We start from the raw sequence: 19,060 nt of genomic DNA, 5'->3' as shown, positions 1-19,060 counted from the left end.
TGTGAGGGACGCTGAATCCTAAGAGGCTCCCTAAAGCAGGCAGACCCAGCCGAAAAGAGCCTCCAAGTCCCAGGGAGGCAGCTTCCGAGGGCCTTTAACCCCCACCAGACCACCGAGGCCGCCGGGAAGGGGAGCCGCGGGCCGGTAACACCATACCCGCTCTCTTCCGGGGCGGAGCCGAGGGGCGGACCGGCGGCAGAGCGAAGCCAGAACGGCAGCACCATGATGGCGCAGCGGGCGCTTCCCAACCCCTTCGCGGACTACGATAAGTCCTTGGCTACTGGCTACTTCGATGCTGCCGGGAGGGTGAGTGGGGTCGGGGTGAGGCGGCCGGGGCGGGAGCGGGCCGCGAAGCCAGGCTGGGCAGGCAGGAGCCCAGCCTGATCCTGAGGTACTAAAAGGTTTCTAGCCCCGGTTCCCTGGTTCTTCACCCTCTGGGTTACCTCCATCTTGGTAAAGGCCTCCATCTGCCTTGCCTGTCAGCCTTTCCCTTACGCCGCGGTGGTTTGCTGTTTTCTGTTCTCCGTAGCTGACCCCGGAATTCACGCAGCGGCTGAACAACAAAATCAGGGAGCTGCTCCAGCAGATGGAGAGGGGCCTCAAGTCTGCCGACCCTCAGGACTGCACTGCATACACCGGCTGGGCAGGTAGGGTGGCCCCTGGGATCTCCAGAGCGGAATGCTAGGTCAAGCCAAGGCAGACCGTGGGGTTTTTTGGCTGTTTGAATGATCACGGTAGATCCATGTCAAGAACAGTGCTTCTTCTGCATGTTTTAATCTGTTAAAACAAGGGCCTGTCTTTCTAGGGACTCCCCGTTTTTGAAGCAGGTTTCAAGCTGCAGAAGGAAGACCATGGTGTTGCAGGGCAGGTTTGGGTCTTCTCTTGGTTAATAATGCCAAATTTATACAACCGAGAAGGCCAGCACCTGCTTGAGGGCAAAGGTAGGAACGATTGAAGGGACTGGCTCCAAATCTGGCCATGTTGGGGATGGTGACAAGTGAACTGGTGCTCCATGAAGTAGGTAGATGCATGCAGTTGGCCGCTTACCTGCAAGAAGGTGTTGCATATGGCAGTGGTGAGCTTATGGCCTGAGTTAACGTCTGTCCTTTCTGTTTGGGCTGAATTTCATCTTACGACGTTGTCTGATTGGCAGGTTGCTCCATTCCTGTTCCTCAGGTAGTGCCCCTCCACTTAGCCAGGGCTAGTTCTGCTCCAGTACCTGCTGGAAGGAGCAGAAATGCAAATGTGAGTATAACGAAGGATGGAAGCCTTTCTCACACTAACGCTTGCGTGCAGAGCTTCCAGGAGCTTGTTTTCTCCTGTTCTGCATTTTCTGCCTGGTTTTCCTGCCTTGGGAGTGTGCCCTGCCTTCCCCTCCCTATTCCTACGCACTGGAGCCAGGGAGGACACACCTTTCTCGCCCGCCTCATCCTTGGCTCCTGCTGCGTGCTTTGTCAGCTTTCCTGCCTTCTGCACCCTGCCAGGCTCCCGGGAGGGACCCTGGGGTAGTTGCAATTAATCTCATGCTTGCTGCAAGACTTTTTTGCCGCTTTTTTTTTTTTTTTTTTGTAATACACTACAGTCCTACATGGCAACTTTCTACATTATAATCTGGGTGTGGCTGGCTTATGCTTGGATGCTATGGAACACGATGCCAACCGCTTGCTTGGGAGAATGGTGTTCATTGTGTTGGTGCTAAACTAACACTGGAGCTTGATGACAGCAATGCCAGAAATGCCTGCTAAAAACTAGTAAGGCAGACAAGCACTGAGAGCACTCCAGAGCAGTTCATAAGAAATGCTAGGATGCCAGTATTACATTCCAGCGTGGGAGAACGTTGATTCCATCAGTTGCTGCCTGACAGCACTCTGCTGCTGCCGCCTGTGAACATATGCGTTTTTGTTCAGTGATGGCTGATTTCACCTTGGGAGCCAGGTTCAGTCTTCCAGTCTGCGTGACCCTGCTCTGAGATCTCCTCAGATGAAAAGCATTCTATATGTAAAGATGCTCCTCAGTCATGAGGGTGCTGCTTGGCATGATGGTAGAGCCTACCTCTGGCCAGAATAACTCAGGAGATAAAGCAGGAGGACAATTAGCTGATGTTAGGAGTACTCTGAAAGTCCGTGGGGAGAAGGTAAACTCCTTTCCCCAGACACCATGTTCCCTTCCTTAGGGTGGCCTTAAGGAGCTTCATCTTGGAAAGTGACTGCAGCTGTGAAACAGTGCTTGAGAGCTCTGGTAGGATTTCTGTTCGTTTTTATTTGGAAGGAAGTTTCATAAGAGGGTTTCTTCTTTTTTTCCCCAGCATCATAGCATCATTCCTCATTGGGCACACAACCTTCTCACCTTGGCTAATAGGATTAGAAAAAACCCATGGACAGATTTCCTGCAGGTCGCAGCCAGCGAAGTGAAGTTTGCAGATATTACACTGTATCGTTGTCATCCTCCCTTCTTTTCTAATTCTAGCTATATTAATTTATTCAGTGCTGGTTTCCAGAGACAAAATTAATTGGGCCAAGAGCAGCTTTTTCCTGTAATTGCTTATGTAGAAAAGGCTTGTTGAGTATCTTCTCATGTAAATCATTGCCCAGCAGTCTGAAATCAACCTGCACTCTTGTGGCCGCTAATAAGAGAGATTTGAAATGGGGCTCTCTTAGCGCAAGCTCTGCGTGAAATGTAACGTACTTCAGTGTACTACGTTACACTCAGTAATACACAGCATATGCTGGCATTTTACTTCAGTGCCTGTTTCTTTCCCAACACACTTGACAGAGCCCTGATCCCCTGGTCTGCATTTGTGCCAGGGAAGCCACAGCTTCTCGGCACCTGAAGCTGGAGCAGAGGGAGGGAAGGGCTTACATTTTCAGCTCAGAGGCAGTGAAAACACACTTTGGATCAAGATTATCCAGAGTATGGCTGAATGCCCTCAAACCACATTTGAATTGGCTTGTTACAGTTTCATTCCCTTCCCCAGAGAGATCAGGGTCCTGTAGGCAATACCTGGTACGTGCCTGGGTATAGACCAGGCTCGGCTGTTGTGTTCTGTTTTGTCTTTTAATCAGTTTAGCTAGACTGCTGTAAGAGCCTTTGTGGTCTTACTCTGTTTCATTGGTATCAGAGTGTTGACTGAGGGAAGGTAAACTGCCGTAAGCTAATTCTGAATTGGAAGCAGTTCAAATCCTGGCAGAAGTACAACTGCCTCATCCATTTTCAAACAGATCAGCATGAGGATGCCGAAGAGTACGTACATGTGTGTTGGTATTTCTCATAGTGCAAGACTGCTTGCTCCAAAGACTGCCTTGACTGGGAGGAGAGAGGATGGAAAGGGAATGGAAGGAGACTGACTCCTGTCACCTCTTAGCTGACCGCAGAAGCTAGGAGGCTCTTGAGTCTGGAGCCTCCTGGGCTGTTGTATCCTTTCAAGATTACAAGGTGATCTGCCACCTGAAACAGTATATAAGGGAGAGATTTCCCTTCCTCTACCTTATGACAGTGCCTTTGGAATTTGTTTCCCATGTGAGCATTCCCTTCTTAGCAATGTCATAGTCGTGGCTTTCAGGGCTGGAGCAGCCCGGTGAGTCCGGCTGGCCTGTTGGTGAGTGGCGACGAGGAGCGGGGCTGGGTTGCCTTTTGAAAGGACTCTTCAAAAGACATGCCAGATGAAAGAAAAGCCACGTAAGCATGGATAGAAATTCTGACCATACCAGTTCAGGAACGCTTCTGGAAAAACACCTTTCATCTACTTTAGCGCAGTATCTTAGTTTTAACCTTCAAAACCCAGAGAACTTGGATCTCCTTAAGAGAGTTCTGTTCAGAAAAACAGAAATCCTCAGATTATCTCTCCCGAATAAGAGGCAGTGAGGCTGCGTTTGATGAGGGAGAATAGAGTGCCCTTGTGTCACCCACATAAACCCCATTCCTGCCAAGTGCTTGGTGGTTAGTTTTTGTGAAATCTCTGTTCTTGGAGAGAGTCAGTATTTGACTGGACAAGGCTCAGAGCAATGGGATGTAAAATTCAAGTTGTCCTTACTTTCAGAGGGTTGGATCAAATCACTTCCACGGATCCCTTCAAGCCTAACCTGTTGTGGGATTCTGTGATGGGGTAATCGGTAGCTTTGGTTTGGGCTGGGCTGGTTTTTTGTTTTACAAAAAGAAAGCTTTATTTTACAAAAGAAGCTTTGTTACCAAGGTTTTAAGGCTGGAGAAGTTGAGGCATCCTGAGAAATGTGCACTAGGAAGCCAAGCTGCAGAAAAATGCACCTGTTGCTCCACATACAGTTGTGAACATGGGATGGTACAGCCCTCTGGAGAAGGTGTCTCACTGTCCCGTTCAGCATGGCTTTGGCATACCATTTATGAGCACAAGATAACATCCCACGAGCCTGCACCAGAAAAGATGCTTATTATCCTTTGGACTGGGCAGTAAAGCTATGCCACCCTCTCTGTAACTTTTACCCCATGCCTGACTCATTAAAATGGTATCAGGTTTGTCACTAGAAACCATCAGGCTTCATCACTATGTGCAGAGATAGGTTTCTGCTTCTCCCCTCTGTGTTTGACACCCTGCTCTGAGGGTGCTGGCTGACTGACTTCCCTGGGTCAGTGCAAGATCTCAGAGCTCTTTATTACTGTAGATGGCAGGTTTGGGACTGGTCCAGATTAGGTCAAGAAATCTCCTCTTGTGGCAACCTACTGTCCTTTGTGAAAGGACCGCATCACAGCTCAGCTCCTGGTGGACACGGAGGCGTGTTCAGAACAGTCTAATGCGCTTCCCTGCTGGTGCTGTCAGCAAGGGGACTGCAGCGGAGCTGACACTGAGCGGTGCGTCCTCTCGCTTTTGTCCGCTCTGTTCAGCATGAAGAGGAAGCTTTGTTTCTCTACTGCTCTCCTCCCACCAGCAGAACTGTTTGCAATGGTAGTGCAAGTCTAAACTTGCAGGGAAGCTGAGGCACAGCTTTACTTCTCTTTGATCCACAGAATGGTCATATGGATGAGAGATTCTTTCAGCCTGCTGCAGTGTTTTAGCTCTCAAGCGAGAACTTTTCTGGTATCTCCAGTGATGCCTGCGCTGTTGAAAGCAATGGTTGCTAAAGTTACGGCCATCAGCGCTACCCAACTTGTGCCAACAATTCACTTCTACTAGGTGCATTTAAGTCTGCTCCTCAGCCGTGCTCAAAAGAAATCTCTAATGCAAAGCACCCCCCGGGTGACTGCATTTTGTCTCTCTCTCTATACCTCTGTAAACGTTGCCTCTCTAGGCACGGGCCTGCCCTCTGCTGGCCTTCCCTACTTTTGGGCTCACAGATAGCAACAGAGCAAGCAGCAGGCTGAAGGCAGCACTGCATTGCGCCTTTCTGATCAGCTTGGGAGTATGAATTCCATCAGGAAAGAGTTGAGAAAATTGTCTTTAGATTCAGTTTGTAAGGCCTTTAGGTTTTAAAAAGAAAAAGGGAAAATGAATGATTTGGGGAAGCAACTCATCCCTTCCATCCTTTAGCATGGGTCAGTGGTTTTTTGGAGTCTTTTCCAAAGGTGCTTGGGCCTTGGAGGAAAGGGAGTGAGAAATGTTTTTAAAGAGGAGAGACAAAGAAGTCAGAGGAAAACAATGCTGAGACATTAACTTTCTAAGAATCAATCCTAACAGTGGTCTTAGCATGATAGTTATGTACATAATTAGGGAGGAATGATGGCAGTGGGAATAGAAGCTACTTACAAAGCAAAAAGTTGTGTATTAAAGCAGGTAAGTCGAGAGTGCAAGTTGTGCTCAGACAGCTATCAGGCCTATTAAAGTCTAGCAACTGTGCTAGGTGCTACATAAATCCAGGATAGTCACTTGACATTTGCTATCTGGAAGAGGAGGGTTCCCCTTTAAAGAAGGGCTTCATATCCACATCCTTATAGACTTGAGTGATGGCACCGTACATCTGAACTCTCTCTGGAAATACGAATGCTGAGCTGCTTAAAGAGAGGACAAGGTTATTAGCTTCAGCAGGAAATGGAAATTTGCCCTTAATATACATGTGGAATTGAATTGTCTGTAGCACGAAGGTTTGGAGATTACCCATGCAAAATGAGAAAACGATCTAAATTTAAAATTGTCCTCAGAACCATGGAAAGTAATTTTGCAGCATGCTTGCCCCCCTCACTTTACTACATCAAAATCTGCAGAGATTGGTTCTGTTAATTTAGGCGTAAACGCAGGACCTGAGTCGTCTTAGAAATGGTTACCAGTAAGAGGAGAAATAAGCTTTTCTCAGAGTGATGTAGGCCAGTAGCTTTCTTTGGTACATGTCTGAGGATGCCTTCCAGATCAGAAGGATGGTTCAACTGTGGCAGACCTTTCAGACACAGACCTACTAGGACTCCTCAGTTACCTACTAAAAGCTTCAAGAGCTGGATGAATACAGGGCAGACGGAAGCAAAGGACAGCAATTGATGTGACTTCTTAGTAGGGGAGTTGTTTCTGTAGCTGGCAGGCCCATTGAAAACCTCCAGGGAGGACCACGCAGCCTTTTCCAGTGTTCCTGGTAGCTGCTTATGTTTCAGATAAGGGTTGATCTTCTAAATTATATGCTGCAGAGGAGAGTCAGGCAGCCCCTTTCTTTTCTAGGGTGCACCAGTCCCTGGTGTAGGGCTTGGGACCTGCTCAGCAGCAGGAGATGATGTCCAGGGAGCTGTAACAACCTTGCTGGTGCTTCCTACTGGGAGAGAAGACAAAAATAAAATAAAACAAAACAATACACCCAAGTAGGATGTCTTAAAGCTGACGCTTCTCAGTGCTGATGACGTGTCAAAATCAAAATGACGTGACCCAGCCCTTTACCTCTTGGCATGGGAAAAAATTAATGAGATCGGGTAACAACTCAGCACTGCTCTGCCACAAGTACCACTTTGTTCAAAAATTACTGTGGTTTGTTTTTTTTTTCCCCCCTGTTTAGCAACAGTCCTAGATTTAGGTGGGTTTGTCTAAGTCTCACCTTTTGCTGCTTGCTACTAAAATTGTATGTAACGCGTGTCTCCAGAGCTCTGCTGTCCTCCAGGAGCTCCTGGGCCAGACACTGCTCTTTGTCTTGACCTGCAGTCCACTCGTGAGCAGCATCAGGTACAAGGAGGTCACAGAGCAGGAGAAGCTGTGGATGCTGCAGCTATGGGTTATGTCCCTGGATGTGCCCGAGAAGCCTGTCTAGAAGGCTTATGCCTTAGATGAGGCTGAGGGACATTGTTTTAGGTTTGTTAAAACTGCCAGGGCACAAAATGGGAAGGGTAAACTTTTCTGGTGGGAGCAACCTTTATGTTCCTTTTGCAGGCATTGCTCTGCTGTATTTGCACCTGTATGATGTGTACGGAGACCCAGCCTACCTTCAGGTCGCCCACGAGTACGTGAAGAAGAGCCTGAGCTGTCTGACAAGACGATCCATCACTTTCTTGTGTGGAGATGCCGGGCCTCTGGCAGTGGCGGCTGTCGTCTATCACAAACTGCAGAACCAGAAGCAGTCAGAAGACTGCATCACTCGGTAAAACACTTGGTTATGTCTTTGACCTAATGGTCCTCTTGCTCATAGAGCCGGGCACTCTCCGCCAAGCCTGAATACATTTTCTTGCAGTCTTATGTGAGAGATAATCCAGTAATTTAGCAAGGCAGTGCAAACTTGTTCTGCCCTGGGGAAAGAGCTCTCTTAAGGACAAACACAGCTGCCTGGCAGGCCGCAGGCTGGGGAGCAAGGATGTTGTTCTGCTGGTATTGCTATCTTAAAAATAATTCCAATAAACACAGGAAGAAAAAAATGCCAAAATTAAGCAAAAAAACCCAAACAACCAGAAGGTGAGGTTTGCTGTTTTCTCAGAACCCTTAAATTTAGCTTTACAGCCATTTTGGTGAAAAGGAGAAGTGTGGCAGGATTATTAGATTAATTTTGCCACTCACTTCTACTTGCTATTTGTTATTTGACTTTGACTTAAACCTGAGATTGACAGCATCCCTTTCAACTGCTGAATGCAGCTGGTTATGATTCATTTATTTCTATTTCCTGCCTTTCCTCAACTGTTTTCAAATGTATTTTTGTTGGGTACTTAAGACAAGAAAAGGACAAACGAGCAGTCCTCCAGTCAGACAGCATGTGGTAGAGGAAGGGAAAAAGTTAAGGAGATGCAGTTGCAAGCTTTGCTTGCTTAAGGGAGATCAGCTTTGAGAAGGTGAGAAACAGCCCTGTAAACAGTTTCCGTTTACGTGTGGTCAGCACAAAGCCAAGACAAAACTCCTGACACGTCGTAGCAACACCGAGTGCCCTTAAACAGCCATAAGCAAATGATGCATAATACCAATTAAAAAAGCCACGGGTGGGAGTCAGAGGTGCCTGTATGGTTTGGACACCAAGTTCACACTCCCTTAACTAAGAATAGCTTCTGGTTTATGTGGATACGGTCAGTCTGAGGACAGAACTCTCTCTTCTTATTCTTGAAATAATCAGGGGTTTAGGTTTTGCTTGATACTGTGTCGAAGTGGTGAATCTCACTATGATTAATGTATTTGCTAACAAAAAGGGAACTAGTCTGTCAAACAGTACTGGCCAGTTGTGGTCAACGCATAAGCCCCAAGTTGTGAAAAATCCCTAATTTGTGTTTTCTTGCTGTAGCTCTCCCCTCCCTGTGTCCCTCCTGTTCTGCTTACAGTTTTGTGGCAGAATGGAAACCCATGATTAATTCTGCACTGCCATCTAATGGCATAATAAAGGCAGAGCCTTGGAAATTGGTTTCTTCATACATCTGAGAGGAGGAGAAAAGAAAAATGTGGATTTCTCAAAGGAACAGTTATACTGTCCTTACTCTGCCACCAATTCCCAGAGCAGTTAGCCTGACCGTGTTACCTCTAAAAAGAGAGTATTTCTTTGAGAAATAGCTCCCTTAATGGAAACTCTGAAGTGGGTTTTGAGTATGCTATTTAGTTACAGAACAGTTGCTAAGTTACACGGTGCAAGCGCATAGAAAGTGCACTCTATTACAGCTGTGGAGAAGGGGTTCCTCTCTCTATTTTGTTCTCAGTCTTTTAAAGCACCTCATCTTTACAGAGCCCAAGGAGAGACTCCATCAGCCAGGTTTTACCTGCAGTGGAAGAGACAGAAACTTGCTTTTTCTTAGCTCCTTGCTCTTAGCCTAAATGAGTTCATGACCAACAAATGTGCTTTTATGCTCTGGAGAGACTTAACGTTTCAGGGCAGCCCATTTTCCAAGAGCCTGTGAAAATCTGAGCCGTGTTCTGGAAGTCCTCTTTTCCCTGCCATCTCCCACCAATTCAGAAGGTCAAAGGTTTGCTTTTAGAGCCAGTGGTATACAAAAATCCCATTTTGCTCTACAGTTGCTTTGCTTTTCCTCTGTCCAGAAAGTACTCATTTTTGACAGTTGAGGTAATAGGTGATATGTGAGCAGGAGTGGCTCTTCCTTTCAGGGACCTCGATTTACCCCCTCGCCCCTGAGAAATGCATTCTGCGTGCGATTAGTCCAGCAGCACCCCAGGCATGTCTTGCCGCACGCATGCCATGCAGCCCTGCCCCACATCTCAAAAACAGAAACCACTGGCAGGCTTCTTCCCCGATTATTCTGGCTGGGAAAGGAGCTAGAGGTAGAAGCAGTGATGCATAAGGAGCAAGAATAGTAGCTCCAGTTGCTCCTGATTTCCCCACGAAAAGAAGATTTCCCATCCAGATCTCAGAAAACCCACACTGTGGGTATTACTATTTATCCACCCACCCATTCCTTCTATTGCGCCTGACACTTCCCTGACATCTCAGAGCTGAACAACATCACCAGCTGGCATCTCTTCTGGCCAGCCTGCTGCTGGGCAGAATCCATGTGTCAAAACACTGCTTTTCTCCTTGGAAACCTTCCTCTTCATCTCCTTTCCTTGTATTTGGGGCCAGGGGACATGAGGAGGCAGCAGGGCTTTCCTTTCAGCCCACGCAGCTGCGAGCGGGACCCCTGCTTGGAGAGGGACTCTGAGTCTTGGATGTAAAGTCTGTCTCTTGGGTTTAATCTGTAAATCTCCCCCATGGAACAATGCACATCTCAAGTGGTACACGAGGAGACGGGGCCAATCCACCTTCAGTCACTGCTCTTTCCTTTCTCCTTCAATATCCCAGCCCACTTTGAGTCTAGCACCAGGGGAAAGCTTCCTGCCGTGGGGAGTCACAGCCCAGCATCCTCTCTCTGCTCTGAGGGTACTCTGGACGTTTGGTCACTTTGCTTTGCGACACGTTGTTCTGCCCAGGAGCAAAGGCTGCCAAGGCACCTTTTCTGCTCCTCACGCTGCTGTGACAGGGAAGCCTTGCACATACATAGCTCTCCTGGCTGGTTTCTTCACCCTCTCCCTGTTGCAGCCACAGCAGGAAGCAGCTGAGGGAACAGCTGTGAAGCCACTTATGCTGGTATTTTAAAAGTGATGACATTTTTCAGATTGCTGTCTCGGGGTGAAAAGAAAAATAAAGCCAAAACAAGTCACATCCCTGCTTGTGATGAGAGGCAAAACAAAGAGGCGTCGAGAGTGAATTGGGCTACAAAGCACCAGTGTGAAGAGCTGTCAGTCTCTGTTAGCGCTACAGGAATATCACCAACTTTGCAACACGATATTAGAAAAATGGCAAGGAAAATACCTGACTCCAGCAGACCTCTCGCTCTGCACTTGTGGGCTAAAGCCTGGTGCCAGCCGAGCTGTGCTCCGCAGGGGGTTGCACCACAGACAGCCCGCAGCACTCATGCACTGCTGAGCTGCCCTCACTACTGGTCACCTCTCTCTACATGTGCCTTGACGTTAAACAACATTTACAGCTGCTTCTGCCCACTTCTTACCTAGATTTTTAGCTCATGAAGGCACTTCTTTCTCCACAAACAGTGCACCCTGGCCACTTGCAGGCATGGAGAGAAAGGAGCTTTTCTATCAGGACTTCCGAGATTTTTCCACATACCATCAGTGCTAGTTTGACTTTCTAGCATTCCTTGAGCAGACAAACAGATACCAGTTTAGTTTGAAAATAGTCATTTTTGGCAGAGAGTGTGATGTGCTGACAGCATCACAGGGAGGTAATGGTGGGCAGCCTTTCCCGAGCAGCCAGCAACTTTATGCTGACCGTTTCCTATATCCCAGGTTTCCCCACAAGTAGCTTTCCCAGAGCTGGTGCTCAAAACCAAGCACATAGCACAACTGCATTGTAAAGAGCTGAGCGGACGAAAGTAATAACCCAAACAAAAAGCAGAGGGGAAAGAGGGATTCTGCTCCTTGTATAGCTGGAATGCTGAGACCCAGAGACTGGTCTGACATCTCCCGGGGTGTGGGCAGCATGAAGGAAGAAATCATCTCACTGCTTGGTTACATGGCTTTAAGCGTCCTCTAATCTCCCCCATGTGAATTTTTCTTTGTAGTTTGCTCCATCTACACAAGCTTGACCCACGAGTGCCAGATGAACTGCTGTACGGGCGCATGGGCTATCTCTATGCACTGGTATTTGTGAACAAGCACTTCGGAGAGGAAAAGATCCCTCTGAGTCACATTCAGCAGGTACTGTGGTGTCTGCTGCTTTGTTAGCTGTCTCCTCCCATGCAGCTTAACTTTGGGCAAGTAAAAATCAATGCCAGATGTAGAGAACTCTGGCAACAAGGGAGTAACTACATCATGGTATCCCTGCTGCTCTTCTTCCAAAGGGACAAAGCACCACACGTCCTCCCACCATCCGTATAAATGCCTAGGCAGCACTGAATTGGCATACGCTTCACTCCCTCACCCACACTCTTCCCTCTGCTCTTTGGTTCTGTGTCAGGTTACTCACTGTGCTGTGCCCAAGACACCAGCATTTCCCTCACCTGCATCTGCTCCCATCCGCAGGTCTGTGAAGCGGTCGTGGCCTCAGGAGAGAGCTTGGCCAAAAGAAGGAACTTTATGGCAAAGAGCCCACTGATGTATGAGTGGTACCAGGAGTACTATGTAGGGGCTGCCCATGGTTTGGCTGGCATTTACTACTATCTCATGCAGGTAGGAGGCACTGGAGGGGAGGGGCCTTTAGCAGCTCTTTCACGTTTCTTTGAACAAGGAGCAGCTTTCTATTCTGTTCTGTTCTGTTCTATTCTATTCTATGATTTGAATTGGTTCTTGGTGATGTCAAGCTGGGCAAGATCCCTTGTCTGATGGACTTACTCCTGTGTTTGGTCACATATCCCCACTTCTAAAGGTTTTCTCCAAGTTTGTGAGCTTGAATTTCCCACCTCCATGGAGATCTGTAGAGGAATGTGAGCTGCATTATACCAGCAGTTTCACATAATGAAGGCCTGTAGGTCAGCTGGGTCTGAGCTTCCCCAGCTTGTGTTAATTGCTTATAAAGTATTCCCATTTGTTGGTATCTGTGGGCTTCCTGCATTTTTTGAGGTGGTTACTTGGAGCAATCTCAGATCATTACAGAGTGAGAATCTGCACAAGAAAAGCACAGTGAAAGAGACTGTGGTCATAGTAGGAAAGTGGGAAATGCCTTTGTTTCCGAATCAGGGCCTATATCTAACTATGAAAGAAGTGGGACTTTTTCCTTTGATACAGCAGCTAAGTTCTGCAGTGCCTGAAGTAGGCAGGGCAAGACAAGAGGGTGGGAGCTGCAGTGCCCCTTTGCTTTGATGCTGTCTTTCTCACAAATTTGCACAACTTGCTGGAGCTCTGGGAGTATTCCCTTCCCCGGCTCTGAAATGAGGGTCATAATTCCCCTATGTGGGTCACTTTGTGTATAAATTCACAGTGCTTAAGCTCTTAGAAAAATAGCAGCAATAAATAACATTGCATTTTCAAAGCATTAAGGGCACCTGCTGGGCAACGCAGATTATTTTAACGTAGCAATGTTCATAGAAATAGATGGTATCTTTTATTAGATCCAACTCTCACAGCAGGCAGAAAAAAAGCCACCAGGTTTCAAGTGCTTCGGCTTTCCTTCAGGACCTTCAAAGTTCAAGCCCATATAGAGGATAAGGGGAGCTGCTGTGAATATACCCCTCATCTGTGACTCAGAGGGGAAGGGCTGGTTGGTGGGTTTTTAAGCAGAAGGAGATTTGGCAGGAGGAGGAGGCGAGGTGATTATTGCCCAGGAGTACAGAACTGCTCATTTGGAGCAGGGGAGACAGCAGTGTGCTGTAAGGCCAAATTTGCACCAAGTTCCCGAGCTTCTTCCTAAGCTGATGTTTTAAATAATTTTAAGTGTAAGTCTCCCATAAAATACTGCATGGGCTTCATGCTTCTCTGCCGTATGAAGTACAAGGAGCCTGGGTCAGCCAAGCATGATGCATAAAAAGCCTTGGGGGAAGCAAACAAGGGAAATTTGGAGAGGAGAACATTGGACTTTTATCTCTAATGGTTTTACAGCAAAAGTATTGATTTTTAATTTTCAAGTCATCAACCTGGGAACAGTGTAATCCTTAGATGAGAGTGCTCGTTGCAGTCTGCCATGGGAAATTAGAACTGCACAGATTTCATGTCGGGCAGTGCCATTGGAAGAGGACACTGAAGCCACTCCCTTGCTTCTGTCTGAGGTCAGCGGTGAAGTCACCCCTTTGCAATTACCCAGAAACATCTGTGAAAATGCAGTGTCACAGCTTGCCGGCTGGGCTGGCCCAGTAGCTCAGAGCTAGCTGAGACATTCTAGGTGCTAGGAATCATTCCTGGTATTCATCCTTAATATTGATTTTAGACAGTTTATCTCTTTGCTCCAGCTCTGGGTACCTGAAAATATTCCTACTCATCTTCAGGAAAAGCAGCAGCAAGCCCTCTTGCTTAGAGAAATGGGTGGCACGTCAGCGTTTGTTTCTGAGGGGCAGCTTTTGTTTCTGAGGCTGCAAAGGTATGACTGGAAGTAAGTCTCTGCCAAAGGGCAGAGCAGCCTGGGGCCAAGTGGGTATTTGTGATGTGTGAAAGCCTGGACCAAAGAAATTACTTCATTTACAAGGAGCAAGAGGGGACATGGCCATAGTTGGCTTTGTTTCCACCTTTCAGGCAGATCTTGGGCTTCTTAGGGAGAGGCAGAAATGGTAATTCTCCCTGGTTTAATGCTTTCTCTTTCTTAGCCTGGCCTTGGAGTGAGCCAAGTAAAACTGCACAACACAGTCAAACCCAGTGTGGACTACGTCTGCCAGCTCAAGTTCCCATCTGGCAATTACCCTCCATGCATCAATGACACCAGAGACCTACTCGTCCACTGGTGCCACGGGGCACCAGGTATTATCTACATGCTTGTCCAGGCATACAAGGTACCAGAGATTTCTGCAAAAACCCTTTGGGGACTCCTAAGTGTGGAACTTCATCATGGAGAAGACTCCGTTGAGTCCTTCCCCCTGCCTGAGAGTAGGATGGCTTGTTACAATGCAGTCACCTCATAGGGACCACTGACCGAAACGGAAATTAGCCTTTTAAAAAATTACTTCTGAAAATACCCATCAGCTGCGTGGGGTATCCTGCTGCAGGTGACTGATGGTGACAACTAGTTGTGTGCAAAGTAATGGTCATACAGCCCCATTCATCGTATCAAAACCATTCTCCTTCAAAGTAGACAGCAAAGTCAGTGTTAAGACTTCAACAGGAGAGAAACTGATTAACCCAGGCCTCCCCACTCACACAGGGATGCTCTTTGTGTGGAGGAAATTGCCTCGGCAAGAGGGAATATTTCTTGTCTCTGCAGGTCTTTGGGGAACAGCAATACCTCAATGATGCCCTGCAGTGTGCAGAAGTGATCTGGCAGCATGGGCTACTGAAGAAAGGCTACGGGCTGTGCCACGGGACAGCTGGCAACGCTTACGGCTTCCTAGCACTGTACAACCTCACTCAGAACATGAAATACCTCTACAGGGCCTGCAAGGTGAGAGCCTGTGTAAGGAAGGGAGAGGGGATTATGCACTTTTGCCTTTTATGTCACCACCTTTGCCTTTGAAACCTAATTTCTAGTGTGGGAGAGATGCAGCTAGATCTGGGCGGAGTAGTCCTTCAGCAGTGTCACTTGTCTGGCAGCCTGTACAGAAGGAATGTCCTGCAGGAGCCTTGCTCTGCAAGGGATAATGTGAGGATGAGGGTGGTATTTTTTTAAGATCCATCTTTAACAAAATTTGAACAATTTTTATTCCTCTTTTCTCAGTTTGCAGAGTGGTGTTTAAGCTATGGTCAACATGGGTGCCGGACTCCAGACACGCCATTCTCTCTCTTTGAAGGTAGGCTCCATCTCTATGCTTGTGTTTTGCTCCTGGAGCTGAGCCAGTCCAGCACCAAGGAAAACCAAATACAGGCTCCACTGAAGTCTTTGTGAAACTCAGTGTAGAGGATGGGAAGGAAATTGTATTTGCTGGTTTTACCCTTTCCCAGAAGCAGTCATCTTTTGTAGCACAGGCTCATGTCTTAGCTGGAGCATCTTGTCCTCTTGGGCTTCCTGCACAGATTGTGCACACAGGTCTCAAGGGGAATTCTTTAATGGGTACAGGCCAAAGTCTGCCTTATGGTAGTTTGTCGCCTGACTTCTCAGACAGTCTCTTGTCTGTGCACTTTTAAGGATTAAAGTCCTTCATGGGCTTTCCAGTTTCATTCCAAAGGTGAGCGAGGAACATATGGGGCTGCGTTTGTAGGCCTTGGTGGCTCTTACGGCACTTTGTGCCTCCTGCTAAAGGCCCCCCCCCCAAAAATCTGCCATCAGCAGGTATTGCTGAAAGAGCCAGTTCCTCAGCCACCATCAATCTCCCTAGCTTTGCTGCAGGCCAAGGAACAAGGGCAGGTACGGCAGTGAGGACCTGCGGCAGCAATGTCACAGCATCCCAAGTTTTGCAAAGGTACCCAGATTGTTAAACCCGGGGACAGGTAAAGCAGGAGGGAGGGAGCTAGAGGGGGGAAGGCCCATCGTGTTTTCTCAGGTGCTTTTCAGCATTTGATTAACTTCAAAATGCTTTCCCCACTGGAGTACCTAAGTTGCTTGGGAAACATGGGTTCAGACCATGGAAATTATTTAGGTCCTTCTGAAAATGTTTTCCTTTCCTCTGTCTTCATGACTCATTCGCCCCCTGGATAGCTGATCAAATGGGTGCCCAAAGGGAATCTCTCTGAAGCACAGTGTGTTTTCTTATCCCCAGGAATGGCTGGAACAATTTACTTTCTTGCGGACCTGCTGGTGCCAACCAAGGCCAAGTTCCCCGCATTTGAACTCTGACTCTGAGCTTGGCAGTTTCCTGCCTGAATCCTTCTGCACTTGGAAAAGCACTTCAAAGCTGCTTTCTCCTTCTTCCAAACTCATCATTGTTCACCTGACCGAACGTAAATCCATCCTCCTGAGGGCATGCTGACGTCTCTAATACTTCCAGTCATCTCATTGCATTGTTTCAAAGACAGAATGTAGATTTTGCTGGCGTCTCCTAAAAACGCAAAGCTGCAGGTGGGAGCAGGGAGAAAATGTACAGTATTTTGTCGGCTATAGAGTTTTGCTATTTTCTGTATCCCATTTCCTGTGAGAAAGTTTTCTATTGAACGTAACTTTTGGCCATTTAATTATTGGGTTTTTTGTGCTGACAAATAGTTGCAGGAATTTAGTTGCCTTTGGAAAACAAAAGATGAAAATCTGAGACTATTGCCCTGCAAGTTGCTTTTAAGTGTTTTCTTTCTGAGCACCCTGGGAGTGGACACTTCAGTAGGTGAGCTGCTCCACATGAAGCGCACATGATGGGCTGTGGAGTCTTTGTATATGTTTTTTTAATGTCAGAGTGCAAGTGGCACAGCTGGAACTGACTTGCCAAAGCCTTGTCCTGAATTTCCACCTGTCTGCTTTAAAGGCGAAGGCTATGTATAGCTCTTTTCTGCATTTTTTCCAGTGACAGACTGGAATCCTCTAGCGTTTGTGTTTATTTGCCATCTTATGCTAAACCTTGCAAAAGTCCATTGATCATCTAATGGAAAACTCCAATCTAGAAGTGAGCTAAGCGTGCTTCCTGGGGTGGTCTCTTCTGTTTAGCCTTGAAAGCTTATTTTGCAGTCTTTATTTAAAATTATGTATGACAGTTATAGGTGTTAGGTGGTGCCAGGCCCACCAGCAGCAGCATGGGAAAAGAAATGTATTCCACTGAGTTCTGTCAGTGTTTAACCTATTACCTGTATAGATGCTTTGTGTTATAAGCTTTCCTGAACCTGGATAATTTACGTCACTTGTTTGCCCTGTTACTGCTTGTTGTAGTTTGATGTGCAACCACTGGAAAGTGTGCCCTAGGTTAAATAGCTTTGACCTGTCAAGCAGACCAGATACTTGCAAGGGGGTAGATCTGCTTTTCCGTCCTTAGCTGATGCTGCGATAATTTGCAGCAATTAGGGACCTGGCCCTGTAAACCACTTCCTTAGCACTGAGCATGAGCTAAACACTAAGCGCAGTGGAAGTCACTGATGCAGCCGTACCGCGTCGTGCTGTTTGAGGGCAGCTCCTCAGCCTGGGCAAGAGTGGATGTGGGTTCTGATCTTTTAAGGGCCTACTTGCCGAGTGCCTCAGGCCACCTAAGAGCTGGTGAGCAGCTGCAGGGCAGCACGGGCAACCTCCAAGCTGGCACGTTCCTGCACCAACAATAGTGAAGCAGGAGAACCAAACTTGGCACGCTTAACACAGTGAGATCGCTTGTGCCTGAACGCAAGGCAGCCTAGCCACAGTGGCACAGGCAGACCCTCCGGAACCTCCTGGATGGGCTGCTGCAGCAAAGAGTAGAAGCCATTCCTGGAAGGCTGCCTGTTCTTCACAGCCCAGGTTCCTGCTGCCATCACATGTTTCTGGAAGTTCATCAAAAGACAGCCTGAAGTGCAGAGAAACTCATCTGCTTTGGGGCAGGCATCCCTGTCAAGCTCATGCAGACTCAGCGGTGCTCATCCCCCATCAGTCATGGGGCCTAAACAACACAGGCTGGTGTCATGGCAGCATCACATCCCAGGGTTCGTACACTGATCAGGGATCGTCAGGGGCTGGTGTACAACTTCTGAGTGCAGCACTGTTTAATAAAAATAATGAAATGAACAAGCTTTGGGTTATTTTTACCTTTTGGTTTGTGACCAGGATTCACGTCTGAAGATCTCAAGATATGCTACGACAGCAGCTCTGGTGGCTCCTGGCAGCTCGCTGACCTCCTGCCTACCCTGAGCGTTAAGTGTATTTCACATATTTCCCCGTCTCCAATCCATTGAGGCCAGTCCTGTGCTTTCCCTTGCACGCTGCGCTTTTCTCCCAGGATGTCCTTTTGCAGCACTGTTTCCATTCAAGGCTGCGTCCTCCCTGCTGTGACTTCCACTGGAGACCACAGTCCTGCAGGTTAATCTTAATTGCAGCAAAATACACCTGTGTGCAGCGCTGGCCACCAGAAAGAGGATGTGGATCCTCCCCAAAAAAGCACCCTCCTGCCCATTGGAAGGAGGAACAGGCTGCCTCTGGGAGCCTGTGACTGTCCAGCACCAGAGGCTTTTAAGACCATACTATGAGGAATGGTAAGGGTAAAGGTGATCCTGCCCTCCAGCACAAGCATAAATTAGGCTACTTGAAGTCCTATACAGCCTGCTTTTCTACAATTCCTGTTTCTATTTAGGTTTGTGGTAAAGCTTTTCAGACGGGGGCCAGCAATCGGGAAGGGAAAGGGAAAGAAGCGTAGTGCAGAGCTGCTCTGGTTGCCCTTCCTTTCTCCTGCGGTGGGGGTGTTGCCCACTTGCACCTATCTTCCTGCTGAGTGGAGGGAGCGGGAGCAAGATGAAGCCTGAAAACATGCAACTGCTCCTGCTTCAACAAGCTACTGACAGGGCCTTTATCAGAAGCGTAGACATTTAACACTTAGTTCTTGGTGATGGTTATGTTTGTTCACGGCAGTGGTCTGTTTCAAAAAAATCAAGTGCTCCCAAGAAATAAGCAAAAACCATTTTGAATGCATTGTCATCTGGCTCAGTTTGTGTTCACCTCCTGTGTATACTAGTGTCACCAGTAAGATGAAAAATGTCCCAAACACTTTTAACCAAACACGTCACCTGAAGCCGTGCATCTTCCCCCAAGAGCCTGCTGTGGTT

The 19,060-nt window shown here is 47.6% G+C and overlaps 1 protein-coding gene across 1 annotated transcript; it reads left to right on the top strand.

Moving 5' to 3' along the window:
• The first annotated feature begins 186 nt into the window (after nucleotides 1-186).
• On the top strand, nucleotides 187-17,761 carry LANCL1 (LanC like glutathione S-transferase 1). Its single transcript, XM_054209204.1, has 9 exons — nucleotides 187-306; nucleotides 530-647; nucleotides 7,307-7,514; nucleotides 11,410-11,545; nucleotides 11,870-12,016; nucleotides 14,080-14,262; nucleotides 14,691-14,867; nucleotides 15,141-15,213; nucleotides 16,120-17,761. Exons 1-9 carry the CDS (start codon nucleotides 223-225, stop codon nucleotides 16,194-16,196), a joined length of 1,203 nt encoding a protein of 400 aa, XP_054065179.1. The 5' UTR covers nucleotides 187-222; the 3' UTR covers nucleotides 16,197-17,761.
• The last annotated feature ends 1,299 nt before the right edge of the window (nucleotides 17,762-19,060 follow it).

This window comes from Rissa tridactyla, chromosome 7 (assembly GCF_028500815.1).
Source record: "Rissa tridactyla isolate bRisTri1 chromosome 7, bRisTri1.patW.cur.20221130, whole genome shotgun sequence".
Classification (NCBI taxonomy): Eukaryota; Metazoa; Chordata; class Aves; order Charadriiformes; family Laridae; genus Rissa; species Rissa tridactyla.
The sequence above is the reverse complement of the archived record's forward strand: the minus strand, read 5'-3'. Positions and strand labels throughout refer to the sequence as shown.